The following is a 17,297-nucleotide window of genomic DNA, read 5'->3' as shown; positions in this document are numbered from 1 at the left end:
AGGTCCAGATTTTGTGTCAGGGTTGCGTCACTTTTTTGGCACAACCCAGATGCAAAATCTAATATATTAAATCTTGTAATGCTCTCAAATGGACTCATAATAGACCTGCTAAACATATGTGTTGGGTCTTAAGATCTGATCTCACTGCTTGTGATGTCATTTCCTGCGAGTTAAAGGGTCGTGATGCTGCTTTCGGTGATGTCATATCATGTGATGTCCCGTCCAATGTCACAGACATGATGTCATGCGCTCTGATGTTACGCACCATGATTTGCATACTGTCTAACGTGGTTAGTCCGCCCACTTTTTGTGGGGGACTTGTGCCCTGCATTTTAGTACCGAGGAATATTTTAAAACATTATAACCTTATAGCATTCGGAGTTGTAAGAAACCCTTGTAACTTTTTGTGCGAGACCAGCCTATTGATATTTTCTGAGTAGTAGGTACATTTTCTTTTTTTATCTAAATATTAAAGCGTTAATGCTACTTTAAAAACAGTATTATAGAGACGAATGTGTGAATTCGTGTTTTTCTACCACCTAGCATGTGTCGACCCTTTCCGGTTACAAGCATGGTGTAATTAGATTATTTTGTATAACGTCGTTTTTCTCCGGTGAATGCCTCGCTATGTATTAACTAAATAACATAGCGGAACACTACCTTATTAGTCATGCCAACGAAGAAGTATCGTATTGTAACGCACATCATGCATGACAGAACCAGATGTGCGCTAGTGACAGCTGCAGCTAGCTTGCCCTATACAAGGACATAAACTCTCACTAACGAATCATCTAAAAATGTTAATTAACGGCGCTTGGCAGGCCTCCTGGGTGCGCGCGGTCGGGGCCGCCGCGTGGTGGCGCCGGTGTCTGCGGCGCGCATGCGCATCTTCCTGCAGGACAGGGTCGCTGGTGACGGGCGCCTGCCCTACATGTAACCCGGCGGTGCGAGGCTCCGATTGAAGCGGCCGCTACGTCCCAGCCCCCAGGCCCGCGCCTCGGTTCCCCGTTCCGGCCTCAACATGAGCGGCACGTCCTACCAGCTCTGTGGGCTCCTGGAGAAGATGGGCTCCAGCGACAAGGACTTCAGGTACGGGGCAGGGGGCTGGGGGAGGCCGGGCCGCTGAGAGTGAGGGCAGTACCGAGGGTGGGGGCCCCCTGAACGTCACCAGCAGAGCGGCCAAGTCTGCTGTTGGCATGTGTGTGACAGGTCTCAGTGTGCAGTCTGCCTGCATGTGACGCCTGATACTCACGTGTGACTCTTAGTGACAGTTTGTCCAAGTAAAACCGTGGTGCAGAGGCTGAGGCTTGTTTATCATTTACATTCGGGGACATGTAGGTTTGAATTTAAAATGGAATTATAGGAGCAAGCGCTATATAAACACCATTTACAATTACAAGCACCAGAATGCTTTCAAACTGATAATATTAAGCTGACAATGGTAACTCCTGCCTCTACCATGTACTGCTGGGATCTCCCATATGTTAGGATTTATGTCATATCAAATAACATAATCGATGACATTTCGAGTAACATTATGACCACAGATGAGATCAGATACATCGCAGTACCGAAACTTTGAAGGCATGGAGGCAGAGTGCAGCGTGGCTAAAGAGCCCTGCCCTCCATACCCATTCACTTACCCTGTCCCTATTCCACACTTTGCATTGATTAGAAACATATGCAGTTGGTTGCGTGGACTCACATTTTAGGATGTTAATGAAAAATAAGCATCATCCATGCTAGTAGGTGTGGCTTTTAAATGAAAGTGCCTCTTTGGTAACTGGTGAGAATAGGCATTCAAAAATCTTAACCCTGGTTAGCAGGGGCAAAGTGCACAGAGTCCTTTGGGCAACATAACATGGTTTCAGTAGCAGAAGGCAAAAATCTGAAGTGACCCGACACAGAGGGCAAATTTCCAACAAAGCATATACTTTTAACAATAAGTAAATCAGGCATGGCTTAGTTGTAACTATTTATAATAAACAAACCAGACCTATAGTATTTGACGTACCTTTTCCAAATGAACTAGCCAGGTTTATACTATTTAAAATAGGCTTCACACCATAACCAACTCAGGTCTACTGTACTGAACATCAGCTTTCCCTCGAAGCACCCATCAGGCATACAGTCATAAAATTCTAAATGTTCTAGGAATTAAATTTGGAAATGGGGGGCTAGAAGGATTCTAACAGTGCAAAGCATTTTTCCCAGGGTTTCTCAGAGGGGGGCAACAAGCATAAAAACCCTTGCCTACTATGGTAAATTGCAAGATTACGTGTAGTAAAATACATGTCTACAGTCTTTAGCACAGTGTAGTAACAATCCACCTATAAATGCCTTCTGGCTTTAGCATATGGTTATCAAAATGAGCGAAACCTGCTGCCTTTTTCATAATATTTCATAGTAAACTTTCTCCTAGTAACAAATGAGGCCTGTAGATTTATCATTGACTTGTCACAGTAACCAGCTCAGGCATACTATATTTAGCATAACCATTACCACGAGCAAGTATCAAATATGCAGTCTTAAAATTAAAAACATGCACAAATGTACAGTTGGCAAAACAATGTACCCCTCCTAAGAGGGCCTCTTAAGGATTATCATGATAGAAGTCTTCTACACCACCCAGGATTTTTCAAAGGGCTAACCCACTCTAAACCTCTTGCCTGCTACTGTAATATGATAACTCATGTATCAAAATACCTGCCTGCAGGTTTTAATACAGTGTAATAATCCACACTTAAAGGAATATTGGCGTTAACCTAGGCTTTTAATAATAAGAATGTAAAATCTACTGCTTTTGTAACTCTTGTTAATAAACAGATGAGATCTATGCCATCTCAGTTACCTTTTCGGGCCTATTGCTTTTATTTTTGGCTTACTATATTGCACATAAACTTTCCCACAAGGCAGCCATGAAGCTTACAGTCTTAAAATTAAGAATATTTAATAATTGCAGTTGTCAAAATAATATGTCCTCTCCCCCTAATAGATTTAACAAGGATTATCAAATTTAAAATGGAAAATCAACTGAAATGTGCAAGTTTTGGTTAGACACACTATCCATAACTTGCACAGCTGCCATGCAAACGATAACTCACACAGCAATTGAAGGACACAGCTTTGGCGTACTTTTTCTTAAAATTACCCCAACGCTAAACGTTTTGCGCAGATTTGTTAAATGGGATCAAAGTAAAAAAAAAAAAAATCATTTCCTACAGATGCCAGTGTAATATTTATATGCAAATATATGTTTATATATATATATATATATATGTTTATATTTACTACAAAAATAATCTTTAAGGGAAGTTACAGTTGACTAATATGTTGACAGTCACTTCGCAGTAAAGAAAATCTTAAATTATGGTGCTGCCTTCACCTCATGTCCCAACCCCACCATACTTGGTTAACATTAATCACCACCTAGTTATTATTACTTGACACAACTTGAAAAGCCATTTGTTTTACACACTAATTCTTGTTTGTTTTTTATAGGCGTTTTTAAAATTTGCATGATGGTGTGACAATTTAAATAGTGGGTGTTGATGGTTGTTGTATTGACATAAAATTATTGGAATACAAGTGTATGCTGGTGGATGTGTACGGTAGTGAGTGTTTGTATTTGTGATGGTAGTTTATTGTAGTATAATTTGGTATTGTGTATACTATGATGCCTGTGGCACTCCTTGTTATTACTTGACTAAGAGTCTGATTTAGAGTTTGGTGGCGGAGATTGCAGAGGAGGACAATACTTCAACTATTTCCAGGGACTTCTGTCGCCAAATGTAGAGTTGTCTGCTGGTTTTGTGGACAACTTTCTGAATTTACAAGAACCTCCATCAATGGCTCCTGTCAGTGTTGGAAAAGTTAATGAATGATACTTAAGCCCTGATGGCTGTCCGTCAAACATTTCAAACGTTTTCAGTTATTTTTTTTAACAAACTCCTACTAGTCCCAACATCCTGGGTGTTTTCTCCCAGTGCGTAGGAAGTTCATTATTGTTTTGTTTTTTTGTCCCTTATTGCCAGGTTTGCCTGGCAGTGATGGACAGGACAAAAAACACTTTACACCATCCACCCAAAATAGGGCGATGGTGTAAAGTCCTTCATCCGACGGCCCCTACTCCGTTGGGCTGTGGGAGGAAGTACTCAGTCAGTGGTGCCAACAGAGGATCCGTTAACTGAATCCTTGTGGTCTGTCAAACTCTAAATGAGGCGGGCAGACTGAGGGTTTGTCCAAACTCTATATCAGGCCCCAAACTTAAAACATGATGTGTTTGAGAAAATGTTTCATTTGGAGTGCTTAAAGAATATTACGTGGCTAAGGCGTTGTGTAAACATTGATTATCATTGTTAAATGGTGCTTGTGTGGGTGTATAGTAGTTATTGTGTTTGCATATGACACTGGCTCTCTAGTGTTTTATGGTTGTTAACATGTACTGTTGTTTGTGCATGGATGTATGAAGGTAGGTGTGTTGACATGTGATTGTTCCTGTATGGGTGGAGGAGCATATATTCCATTAAAATAAAATGGTAAAGTGAAGTTAGGATTACGAAATAAAAACAGAAAAACTGAAATTAACCAGTTATGTTTAGCTATATTTTGAGGTCACAAGTAGTTCATTTTGTGGGTGAGTTATGGTTTTAATTGTGGCAGCGCAAGTTATGTGTGTGTAGTTAACTATAACTGGCTAATTTCAGGGATTTGGGGTTTTGTTTCGTAATAAGACTTTATGTTTAACTGATTTAAGAGTATATCAGATGTTTTTAACCTATGTTAATGTGTTATGTATAGAAGAAAGCATAACTTCTCCTTTTTAGTGCCAAGACGCCTCGGCATTCGTGCGCTTTATAAATATTTTACTTACTTTACAAAGTGATTTTTTGTAGGAGTAGAAGGAATAGAATCTAAAGTAGGAAGATTTTAATGAGGTGGGTTTTTAGCTTGCTCCTGAAATGCACCAGTGAAGGACAAAGTTTAAGGTGCAATGGGAGAGCATTCCAGAATTAGTCCATGTGGTGAAAAAAACAATCGACATGTTTGCTGTTTGTAAATATTTTAGATTCCACTCTTTAGGTTGGCACCACAGAACTTAACCAAGACTAAACCAAACCAGGCTGGGTCTTGTGGCTTAGTGGACTCATGTCCAATGTAGGGGCCTGTTTGATCTCATGGTCACAGGTTCAACTCAGGCGGATCCACTCAGCCTTTCACCCTTCTGAGGTCGATAACTTGAGTACCATTGAGTCAGGTAACAATAAACATCTGTTATTCAGCAGCAAGATAGCCAAGATACCCTTCTGGGTGAACGTGCACATTACAAATACATGTTATGTTAAACTTTGTTTCCAGAGGCAGGGGAAATTTATTGAATTTAAAACCATGCTGTAAACAGTGTTTGCGGTATAAAATAGCCCCAACACTTGCTTACAGTGTGCAGTTTGAACGTCGACCTTTCAAATTTGTTATGACGATTTATGTAAAATGTGCTTTTTATTTAATCCCCATGTTAATTGGCTGCAAACGGGAGATGGAGAACCTGAACCTGTGCGGTTAAAAGCTCTAATTAAAACAGATCAGTGGGAGATGGTGAAGGATTTGCTGCTGCTGGCAGGCCTCCTTGGCTGCTTGCATTGAGTGAGCTGGCGTACCTTTGATTCCAGTAGTGAGAAAGTATTGATTTGTGCGAAACCCCAGCATTTTAGCCCTGTGCTAAATTTTAAGATTTCTTATCCGAAATGTTAGTCTAACACTTAGGGGGCTATTACGAAAGACCGAAGGTCAGAGGCTTTCCTATTGAGAGTGTCGGTTTAAATTCCGACCGCCTAATTACAATATGGGCGGTCAGAATTGAAACTGGCTTGTCATTCCAGCTGGATTCCGATGGGCTCAAGGAGCCCATCGGCCAATTGGAGACCGGCCATAATTCCAATGGACTGCGTTTCTGCCGTTGGGATTACGATCCTCGGTTTCTCACGGACTTTCCATGCTGGGCTTTCCTGCATGGAAAGCCTGTCGGAAATCGAGTTTGGGGGCCCCTTGCAGGGTCCCCTTCTCTTTGCGGACTCCGGTTAGGGGCCACCTATGGTGCCCCCATGTTGATCCCTGCACCGTGTGACAGGCACCTTGAGGGGCCTACCACACATTGCAGGGGTGAACACAATCTCCCATTTCCCTATGAGAGTTGTGTTTCGGCCTGTTTAGGAAATGGGAGTGTGCGACCGCACCATGTGTCGTTGCATCGTAATTAAGCAGTCGGGACTGCCAACCACAGGTCAGTCGGTCCCGATTCCGCGATGACGTCGGTCGGAGGCAACTCCGACCGACATCATGATCGGGACCCTTAATATCTTCTTTCGCTCATTTTCAGCCTTACATTTTCTACTCCCATTTTTTTGAATGTTGCAGCTTTTTTCCTCTAGATCTTGTGGTGGTACTATCCACTGAGATGGTCAGTATGCTGTGCCAGTGTTCTATCTAGGTGAGGTTCATATTGGTCCCTCACTGTCAGTTGGCATCTATTGTGACTTTTGCTGGTTTGCAGCCTAGCTCTTGGAGGCATGTGACGAACGATCCATTAATTTTCATTTTAAAACTTTCTTTAAAGCTCTTGCATCAGTCAATATGTTCCATCACAATGTTCCTCGTTGATGTATGAACACAGAAAAACAAGATTTTGCTATATGAACAACTTTCACAGAATTGCTAGAAATCTCTTGAAATTGCAACTTTCTGCACTTGCATTAGCAACAGCAAGTTGATTGGGTACCAAAACGTTTATAGGTGAAATTAGGTCAACTGCAGATTTACTAGGCTGAGATTTATGCCACTCACGTCCCCTGACAATACTCTTAAGACGAGAGCTGAGGCTTCATCTTGTGTTTTTTTTATTTTTGTGTTTTACTAATTGTATGTGTTGCAGAACTGCAGAATTTCTGGATTTCTCTCTTTATTGTGAAGCTGCCTGATGGGCATCTCTGTTTGTGACATACTGAGAGGCAGCGAGAACAGTGACCGCTGTTGGGATACCCAGGCTGTGGTCATTCGAGGATCCACTGTATAGAGTTTCAGTGTAGCTGTCCTATATTTGTAGACTTCATGGAGTGTGCTGTGATGCAGGGGGACAGCTGCAAGAGGACTGAAAAGCCGTTCACATTTGCAAGTGTGTTCCCCTGTGGTCTGGGAGTCCATCCAAGCATCCGCTGGCCAGAAGCTGCCATGCTATCACACCTCAGGGTGCATAACCTGTTCATAAATCACTGGAGATTCATTCCCTTTGCAACACTAGCACCATTCATCAGCCTGCACATTAATTTAAGTAGTATTTACCTCTGATTTGTTTATGCTTCTTCTGATAAGGAACATACTTGTGTGAAATTGCAACTTGATAGACTTTTTCATGTTTGTAAAGCTATTTTTCCTTTGATTCTCCTCTACTTTCATTACCCAAATGTATGTGCACTGGATGTACCTAGACCATTTGTATATGCCATTTTATCTGTAAATTCATGTTGCCTGAGGCTATAAGTTAGGATGTACTCCGCCTCCCAGTATTAATCCCATGCCCCCAATGCAGCCCTCCTAAAGCGGCCTCTGGTGTGGTTCTGTCTTTTTAGGATAGTGCAGTAAGATAAGCACACACCTGTTTCTCATACTCATCCCAACTCTCCAGTACTCACCTCCTTTCTGTCTATCGCAGGGATGGCGGTAACTACTTCCAAGCAGGAGCTGAAGTGTCGTCTTCAAAAGGTGGTTATTTCATCCAGTGGTCCTCTTTTCAGTTCCACAGCTGTCTTGCTCCATAGACCATTTGGTATGGCTTTACACGTGAATTTTGTTGGTTTCCTCCAAATAATGTTGTGCCATTATGGCAGTGAATTCCCACTTCTGAGAGTGACGGACTTTTAAAACTCCACATTTTGATTCAGCACAGCACATAGGTGCTTTCTTACACTGCAGGTCCAAGAGAAAGGTAACTAGAAATGTAACTCCCTCCTGAGGGTTCTTATTTTACTTAGAGCTTAGGGTGGTTGTCTTCGCCCCACTGTCCTGCTTATTCCTATTTGTATACACTTTTTCAAATAATGTATAAATCTGTTGCTGATGTCTGTTGTGTGTATTGTTTATTATTGAGTGGATCACTCCTGCTCAACTATCTATCTGCTTGAATACTTATTTTCTGTAGCCTCGCCTTTTTGTTTCCTGAATGTTTCTTTGGTATTCCTATGCAGCCCCTAACTGGTTTTCTCTTGCCCATGGCTATCTGCTTTCTGTTTGCATCCCTTGGTTCTGTCTACACAATGAGCCAATTTCTCTTCCTGTTTGCAACCTTCAGATTGGCTTCTTGTCGAAACCATTTGCTAAATCTCTACTCATCAGGACGTGTTCTTCCTATCTAGCCACTGCTTCCTGTCTGTAGCTTGTTTACGTCAGCCTGCATCCGTAAGCACCTGTCTGAAACCTTCAGCTTCTATGTGCCTTCTGTTTACACCCACCTTCATTCTGACAGTCTCCCAGTCTCGCTCTACCTGCTGTTTACATATTTCAGTTGCGCTCTGCACGGGTCGGCTCCCCGCACTGGTCTGTTTCCCTCTTTCCCAGACTTCTTCCTCATTATACATTGCCTCACTCCTAGCCACTGTCTGATCCGTTCTGCCTCTTTCTAGCTCTTTTTTTGCCCCTGTCTACACACAATGATTCCAGTCTGCACCGTGTGGCACATATCTTCTACTGACTACATACACCCTTTAGCCTTTGTCTGCCCCACTTGGCCAGCATCGTCAGCCTGCCTGTGTTTTCCTCTGCAGACCTTCCTTTATGATCCCTTTTGCTTTCCACTGCGACCCTATCCTATTCCTGACAGTTCCTTCGTCTCCAGCCTTCCTCATATTTGCACATTATGGCTATTTATTCTTCTTTTCTATGCATCCCTACCACATTGGCTCTCTGGGCACTGATATGTGTCTTATTTTTGCCCCTTGTCTTCTGCCTGTGTTTTTTGTCCCCTGTTTACTCTCTTCTGTGCTCTGTATACAATTCAACCCCAGTCTGCCTGCTTCCTATTTGTTCTCCTTGGCCCACTATGCATCACTTCTGGGGCGCTGTCTGCTTCTTATATGTGCATCTTGAGCCATCTGCTTCCTATTCAAGTTGCCCTGGTCCCTATGTGCCCCATGAGTCCATTCTATGGCTGCTTCTTTGTTCCTTTGTTCTTGGCTGAATTTGTTTGTTTTTGGCTGCTTGTTATCTTCACCGCTTAGCTTATGTTTGTTTCATTACTGTGACCCCAGCCCCCCTGTAGAGGCTTTAGACATTGTCTTCTTGTTGTTTTGTTGTGTTTAAATCCTCTGGCGGCTGGTTATGCTCCTCAACCTTTTCCTTCTTCCTCGGAGAGTCTCTTGATTTCCCGTCTTGTCTCCTCTCAGTCTGTAATCTTCAGGGTCTATTGTGCTTTTAATCTGCACTTTTTAGCCCCTGTATGTTTTCTACCTGCTTCCTTTGGCGCCTGTATGTGGATACCGGACTCAGTTGCACTCTCTCTGAACAGGCTAGTTACAGTCATGCAGTTCATTTGGCTGGTGCATCCATGGGACCTGGCTGCCCACTGTAGAACCACAGTTGGGACTGAGAAACTTGGATCTATGGTTAGACTTCAGTGGTTACTAAAAGGAAGTGAGAGCTCCACAATTGGAATTGCTTGGAAGGTTCCAGAATCAGGACAACCAAAGAGCCAAGGATAAAGAGGAAATCTTCTGTATCCCTCTTGAGTTGAAAGGCGACTCTTACAGGTTCCCGGAATGCCGAGGGCAAGCTGGTTCACCACAGTGCAGACCCAAAATACACTCTGAAAATCTTCGACCTCCTAATGGCCCAAATGTTCTTGCGTGATTGTGACCATTTGCAATGCAAGGGCCTTATGGCTACTGGGTAGTTTCCTTCTTCAAGGTTGCCTCCATGCAGGCTTGGGCACTACTACTGATTCTTCCAGGTTGGTGGACTAGCTTCTCTCCACTCCAGGCAACACATCTCCCTTTGCCTTTCTGGTAACAACAGCAGAGTGTTCTCGAGTTACTTGGTCTGCTGTGGTCTTGAGGGCGAAGCAGCAGTAAACAGTCGTGCTCCTGGAAAACATTCCTCTGGGCTGGTAGTGTCTTCTTCCATGTCCAGATGTGATACAAAAACGTTGGGCAAGAAATCCATTATTTATTGTACATTGGTGCACTGTGGGGAATCTTGGCTAGCCACAGTTAAGGCACTTTTAAATTTGAAACAATATTTCAGTCTTACACGAGTATATCTTCCTGAACTTTCTCCTGGTTTACTAAGCACTTGGAGAGCAACGGCTAGGCACCAAGTCCCTCAGCCGAAACCATCTGGCTTCTCTGCAACAGACTGCTCCTTTAAGGGTGGAAGGGGAGCTCAGACAATGGGGGTAGGGTGCAAGGAGCGAATGAGGACTCATGTTATTGTGACTTTCCATTCCCTCCAGGGACGAAACAGTATATTTTCTCCCCTCCAGGAGACTCCGACGTCGCTAACCGCAAACCTCCCCAAGTCTGGCATGTGCGTGAAGTAGTTGTCATTGACTTTGAAAGAGGGAACACTTTGGATCCATTCCCCAGACCAGTGGAGCTTTATGGTCTGCCTGTGAATGTCAGCAATGTCATAGAGCACTTTCAATCGATTTACAGATTGCCAATTCCATAGGTAGAGAATAGCAGGCCGGACAGAAAGCTGAAACAGGGACAGGGTAGCACACATTTCCCATCTTTCCTGCTTGCTGCTGATTGCACCCATGCTTTTTAGCTGGCTTTGTAGTCCTCCTCTGAAAGTTCATTTTTACAGTGGCTTAAATCTTTCACTCGGACACTCAAACATATTTGCTTCTAAAATTGACCAGAAGATATATCTCAGTGGAAGATCACATGTCTTGCAGGTGCACGGCTTTAGGCTGAATCTCCGTTATGCAAGGTAAATACACCTTAAACATTCTTCCCATGCGTAAAACTGAAGTGATCATGGGTGCATACATGCATTTCTCACTTTGAAAATCATTTAGAGTTTCGTGGGATAGTAGAACCACACCACCCAAGTGTTTTTGTAAAACCATTTTTATTGTATTGCCTTCATGTAGCAAAGCATATACATATGTTTTGAATAATCAGGATCAAGATAGAAGTACAACTCATATTTACCAGTAAGAGGCATCTTCTCAGACACCCAGTTCGAACTACAAAGGACCCACCCTCCCAAACCTGTACAGTCTTTTGGCCTCATTTGGAGAGGACGGGACTGCTGATTGACCACTGGTGGAGTCACTGCTGGTGGAACTGATGGCCAGTCAAAGGCAGTGGCCCATCCACCAAAGCACAACCACCGTTCATGCATTAGGAGGTCCTCGCCATTTGGATCTGTCCTCCTAATGCACACATTCCCTGCCCTGGTCCTCCGTTCAGTGCATGGTGGACCACGTCAGGGAAAACAATGACCTCCATATACAGGAAGAACAATTTCAGTCGGGCTATGGTCATTTTGTTTTTTCACTCCTCCGGGGGTTTGTTTCTGAAAACCAGAATTAAATGTCGAGCGGGCCACACTACATATCCCTGAACCTTAAACTCCATACCACCCTAAAACATTACTCATCATAGAACCCTAAAAACACCTTTACTTGTACTTTATTATTTTTCTTCCATATACAATTAATATGGAAGAGGCCGATTTAGTCAAATCACTCGACATCGGTCTCCATCATTCTTAGTCCCATTTTCCCACCATTCTGATTGTTATTTTATTTTGACTTATAAAGCTCATGGCTATCTAATAGTTTTCGCAGCACTACCTTCCTCCTAAGCCTGGGAAAGTAAAGCCATAACCTAACCAATTATAGGGAAGATGGAAACGGCCAGGTTTTTAGCTGCTTCCGATAAACTGTGAACAAATTACAGGCTTTCAGTGAAAGTGGCAACTTGTTCCAAAGCTTATGGCCAAGAAACGAAAAAGCCCGTCCACCCTGACGAGACTTCCTGATCCTAGGAACTATGGCCAGATCCTGATGTCTAGATGGAAGTGTATGATGTGGACAGTGTCTAGCCACCAGCTGTCTCAAATACACAGGCCCTGTGTTAGCAAGGCACTTGTACGTGTACCAAAGTGTCTTGAAGTGGACTCGACGCTCAATAGGGTAGCCAATGTAAGGTTTGTAGCAGGTTGGCTGAGGAAGTGAATCTGGTTGGATGAATAATTAGCTGCCACATTTTGAACTGTTTGAAGCCGTTTTAACAGGGCTTTTGCATCACTCAGATATAGTATGTTACCGTAATCCAGCCTGGAAACCACCAGAGCCTGGACCACAGTCCGTTGAGCAGGATCCGGAATACACTGCAAGGCCAAAGGTGAGGACCCCAGAGGTGGGAATGATTGCCCACAAGCAGAACCCCTGTCTTGTCCCCATTAAGTTTCAACGAATTTATCTTCATCCATGCTGATACCACAATTTGGGTGTCATTGGCGTAAGAAAAAAGTGTAAGCCCATGGAATTCCACAATCTCAGCAAGAGGCCTTGCATATAGATTAAACTGAAGTGGGCTAAGGGTAGAACCCTGCGGCACTCCCGAGGCTAGGTGACATGGTTTGGACTAATGCTGATGTGAGTGCTCCTAAAAGGTGCAGTTAGACAGGAATGAACTGAGCCACAGCAAGGCTCTGCCCTGGATACCCATTCCTTCTAGCTTACAAAGCAAAGTGGAGTGATTCACAGTATAAGATGCGGCACTGAGATCTAAAAGAATCAGTGCTACAGTGCTACCTGCATCCACTTGACCTTGTAGATATTCCGTAATACCGAGAAGGGTTGACTCGGTACTGTAACCAGTCCTGAACCCTGATTGTGATGGAAGCAATATCTCATTGTGCTCAACATAGGATGTAAGTTGTTGATTAACTTATTTCTCCAAAACCTTGGCTAGTGTTGGTAAAAGCGAGATGGGCCTATAATTTGACCATCTGAGAGAGTTCTGGTTAAGTTTCTTAAGTAGAGGATAAGCCAAGGCCTGCTTTCACGCCACAGGAAAGCACCCTTCGGTCAGAGAGACATTTAGGAGCTGGGTAAGATGCTCCATAATTGGCTTGTCTAACTTAGCTAATACAGATGGGGTGCAAGGATCCAATAGAGATTCTGACCTGGTCAAGGCCAATAATGAAATAAAAGTAGTCACCTCTAATGGACAAGAAGTATGCAAACCATCAGATGAACCACCCGATGAACAAAGATGGGATTTGACTGAACAAGCTGTCAATGTCTTAGAGAGTGTGATTTGAATATCCTCCTTTTTTTCCTAAAGAAATCAGCAATTATATCACATTGGTCCTGTGAAAGTAAGGTCAGAGCCTGAGCAGAGAGATTTCCTACCACCCTAAATAGGGGTTTTGGCCAGTTGTTGGCCGCAGCAATTTCATTCGCATAGTATTTAGCTCTGGCAATGCGGCACTGTTTCTGATAATCCTTTAGAACCCTCCTAAAACTTTCTTTACCCTCATTGTTATATTTTTTTCACCACGCTCTTTCCAAACCTTTACAAAGTATCTTCAACTGATGCAGTGACTCATTGCACCACAGGTAGGAGGAAGGCTTCTATAATGTTTCTTACATATAATAGGAGCTAACACATCCAAAGGGGATCTGAGCCATACACCTACGTTGCCTAAGTCTTCTTCTACTGAGTGGCTCTGTACTGGACAATTGGCTTCCAATGCTGAATTGAGCGCAGGAAGATCTAACTTCGACAAATTCCTGCCAGAAAATCTTGGCTGGAAATTCAGAGTGTGAGCTCCTGGGGGGACAGGGAATAAAAACGGGACTGCAAAGTGGTCAGACCCTGGTAAAGGAAGTGGTTGGTCTGTCTGGATATTGCTGAGATTTGAAAAAATCAGACCCAGCAAGTGATCGGCAAAGTGAGTGCAAGAACATTCTTGGCTGCATCTTTATTATTGTCAACAATACAGGCATTTTAATTAATTTTATTATTCTGATACTACGGGAGTGAGAGGTGTAGCATTTCAGAACCTGAATTGCCATACACCCTGTTCATTTACCAATTTCTTTATATTCAGGTGTTTTAGTTGCAATGTTTTTTGTGATGAGGGGAAGAGACCTGTGTTTATGCGGTGCATTTCATGGTAAAGTTTCTTCTTCTTATTTTGTACCTAATGTATAACTCCCTCATAAGGGTCTGTTGTTCTCTTTCTCAGTTAGTTATACCACGAATACGTCCCACTCAGTTATTTATGTTTTTATCCATTCTCTTCCTTTAAATTTACCCAGAGCATCATTTATGCAGATCTCTTTCCTATACATTCAAAGGAGGGAAGTTACTTTTTCTAATCATCAAAATTTGCCTGTTGACATATACCATCGCTAGATCTGCAAATTGTACTGTAATATGTGTGTCCAATATAGTGTAAGTGATCCGTTGTCGCTTCCCTTATGTCCTGTAACCACGGTTCCAACCCTAAACACAACGTACAGCCCCAAACACCTACCATCCCTGAACCCTAAAAAGTCCTTCCCACCACACAAAACTACCCATTTCTTAACCCTAAACATTAAATACCACCCCAAAAACTCATTGTCACCCCAAGAAACCCATCCTTGAACTCTAAAATCTCTTACCGTCCTAAAAAGCTACTCATCCCTGAATCCTAAAAACTCTTTACCACACTGTAAAACTACCCATCTATGAACCCTAAAAAGTCCTTACCATCCCCAAAAACTAACTTTGAACCCTAAAACCTCTTCACATCCTAAAACTCTAACCATCCGTAAACAGCAAAAACTCCATACCACACCAAAAAACGAACCAGGTGCCACATAATTAACATTTCTTGGTGCATAATTTAAATTACCTGGCTGCCTAATTTGGTCTTTCATTCCACACAGTCCTAGTTGCTCCGACAGTGTAAAAACAGAGCGGATTGGGGGCTGTCATTATGGTGATGAAATCTGTATTTCTCAGGTAACCGTGACATTTTTCCCATATTTTATGGTTCCCTGTAAAATATGGGTTTATAAACCACTGCATTTTGTGCAATAAACGCACCAAAACTTTTGTTATGTCTATAATACACTGACAGTGATGTTTTCTTAATAGCTTTGGTGCCTTTTCACTGCATATGCACAGAACTTTCCATGAAGATTATGACTGGGATGTCATGAGTGATGTAGTATGTGAGGTCAAATAAGCGCTGCATGATGGGGCACAAGTTATAGCTAGTTCACTAAAGTATAGCTGGCATATTGGAGTGGTTTTTGGGTTTTATAACATTGGCTCGTATCTCCTTCCAACACACAACTATAATATCACTTTAATTGTTTTTTCAGTGAAAATATGCATATATATAAAATACTTATATAGGGTTACGTGATTTAAGTGTTTGATAAGTCACTTTCCTATGAAATGAGGTGTTTAGACAGAATATCAGAAACAAAATATTGTGAAACAAAATACAAGATACAGAATATTGAGGACAAATATATCGAGAGTTTCTATAGGTAAGCAAACTTTTACAATATATAACTTCACATCTATGTACCATGACGATATATATATAAGAATAGTAAATCTGTATTTGCATATTTGCACTTACCTTCTCGATATTTTGGTCCTCAGTATTTTTGACATGATATTCTGTCCACGCAATATTTATTTTCAGTGATCCGTAAAAATAACGGTTGAAAACTGTACCTATGACGTAATGGCTCCTGATATGTGGCATGTGAAGTACCGATATCAGACCGTCTGGAAGAGAGATTGGCCTTTGAATCATGCAGTTTCCCAAGTTGATATCCCTCTTCCACTTTTATGTGGCTCAGTAACAGTATGGTTTTAGTAGTGGGTTTGGAAATGTTATTAACACTCATAAACTGATAAATGTTAGAATATGGGTCTGTATTTTATGTAGCCAGAAGTTTTTCAAATGCATATTATGCATTGTATTTTGTAAAGTCACAGAATGTATTCACAAGCTGGAAAAAATTGGCAACTTAGTTGGCTGACAAAATTTTTGACTTTCAGTGAACGTAGAAAGTACTGCAGGATTATTCAAGTATAAATGGAATGAGGTCAAATTTATATGAAACTTGTATTGGTGCTTATATTAGTAAACTCATTAATTGTACCGAAGTGCAATTGATTTTTTTACTTTGCGAATATAGTGTGATCAATAGCCTATGCGCTATCAATTTAACTCCTGTTCTCTTTTCCCTCTTTCCTTTCTGTTTATGTTTATTGTATGCTAATTGTTATAGTATTCATTTTCTTCGTGTACATATTGGTAGAATATTTAGGTATATGATAAGCATATTGTGGTTAGGTATAATGTAAATATATACTGTAGCAGCAGTTTCTTGCTCATGTCATTTATGATTAATTAAATTATTAAACACAAAATATTTATTGTACAGAGATTTTGCTTATAATTTAGGGTTTCTTGAATCTCGCACATGAATGGAGATAGCTGGTATTTCCCAAGCGGAAGCTACATGAAGTTAAAAGGTGTGCCTGAAACAGAGGGTTGTAATATTGTCATATGACCATTTTCCCTCCTCACCTTTAGCAACTGAACCCTGAGCATTTCGAGTTTGGAGAGGCAGGCTTTGCCATAACAATGTCTCTTCTCTCTGCTTTAACTATTCTTCCCAGTGCTCTTACCCTATGATAATAGGCAGTCCTCTAATCACAAAGCTACCTTTGATTTCTCTGCAGGTTTATGGCCACCAATGACCTGATGGTCGAACTACAGAAAGATTCCATGAAGCTGGACGAAGACAGTGAGAAGAAAGTTGTGAAGATGCTCCTGAAGTTGTTGGAGGATAAGAACGGCGAGGTGCAGAACCTGGCAGTAAAGTGGTAAGAGGTTGCCCTGTGCTGGCAGTAGCCTGTTCTCTGTAGTTGTGGAAGCTTTAAGTACATGATTATGTGCAATTATATTTTTGTTCTCCTTCATTCCCTTTGCCTTTTTGGGGCGGAGACACAGTGTGAGCACCAGAGATCCCAAGTATCAGCTATTCATCTAGTAGCCGCTCCAGATCTACAAGCATGTCCCGCTGGCCAATTATGGAATCCAAGAGCAAGACACGTCCTCTTTGTAAAAGAGAATTACCCCTTCATTGTAGTCCTCAGTCTTTCACTATGCAGCTGCTAGTGATGTTAGGAAAACAGAAAACTCTTGGGAGGCAATCCTAGACATTCAGAAGTCCTCTCCATGCTTAATTTGTCCAGTTTTAAAGAATG

The 17,297-nt window shown here is 42.0% G+C and overlaps 1 protein-coding gene across 2 annotated transcripts in view; it reads left to right on the top strand.

The window, feature by feature from the left end:
• Positions 1-899: 899 nt before the first annotated feature.
• Positions 900-17,297, top strand: part of LOC146797449 (cullin-associated NEDD8-dissociated protein 1-like) — a 276,655-nt gene continuing 260,257 nt past the window's right edge. For both annotated transcript variants that reach the window (XM_085624473.1, XM_085624472.1), the window contains exons 1-2: positions 900-1,089; positions 16,770-16,913. In XM_085624473.1, coding sequence (XP_085480599.1) covers positions 1,022-1,089; positions 16,770-16,913 — 212 coding nt within the window. In that variant the 5' untranslated portion in view covers positions 900-1,021. The remainder of the gene's footprint in view (positions 1,090-16,769; positions 16,914-17,297) is intronic.

The sequence above is a fragment of the Triturus cristatus genome, chromosome 9 (assembly GCF_964204655.1).
Source record: "Triturus cristatus chromosome 9, aTriCri1.1, whole genome shotgun sequence".
Lineage (NCBI taxonomy): Eukaryota > Metazoa > Chordata > Amphibia > Caudata > Salamandridae > Triturus > Triturus cristatus.
The sequence above is the reverse complement of the archived record's forward strand: the minus strand, read 5'-3'. Positions and strand labels throughout refer to the sequence as shown.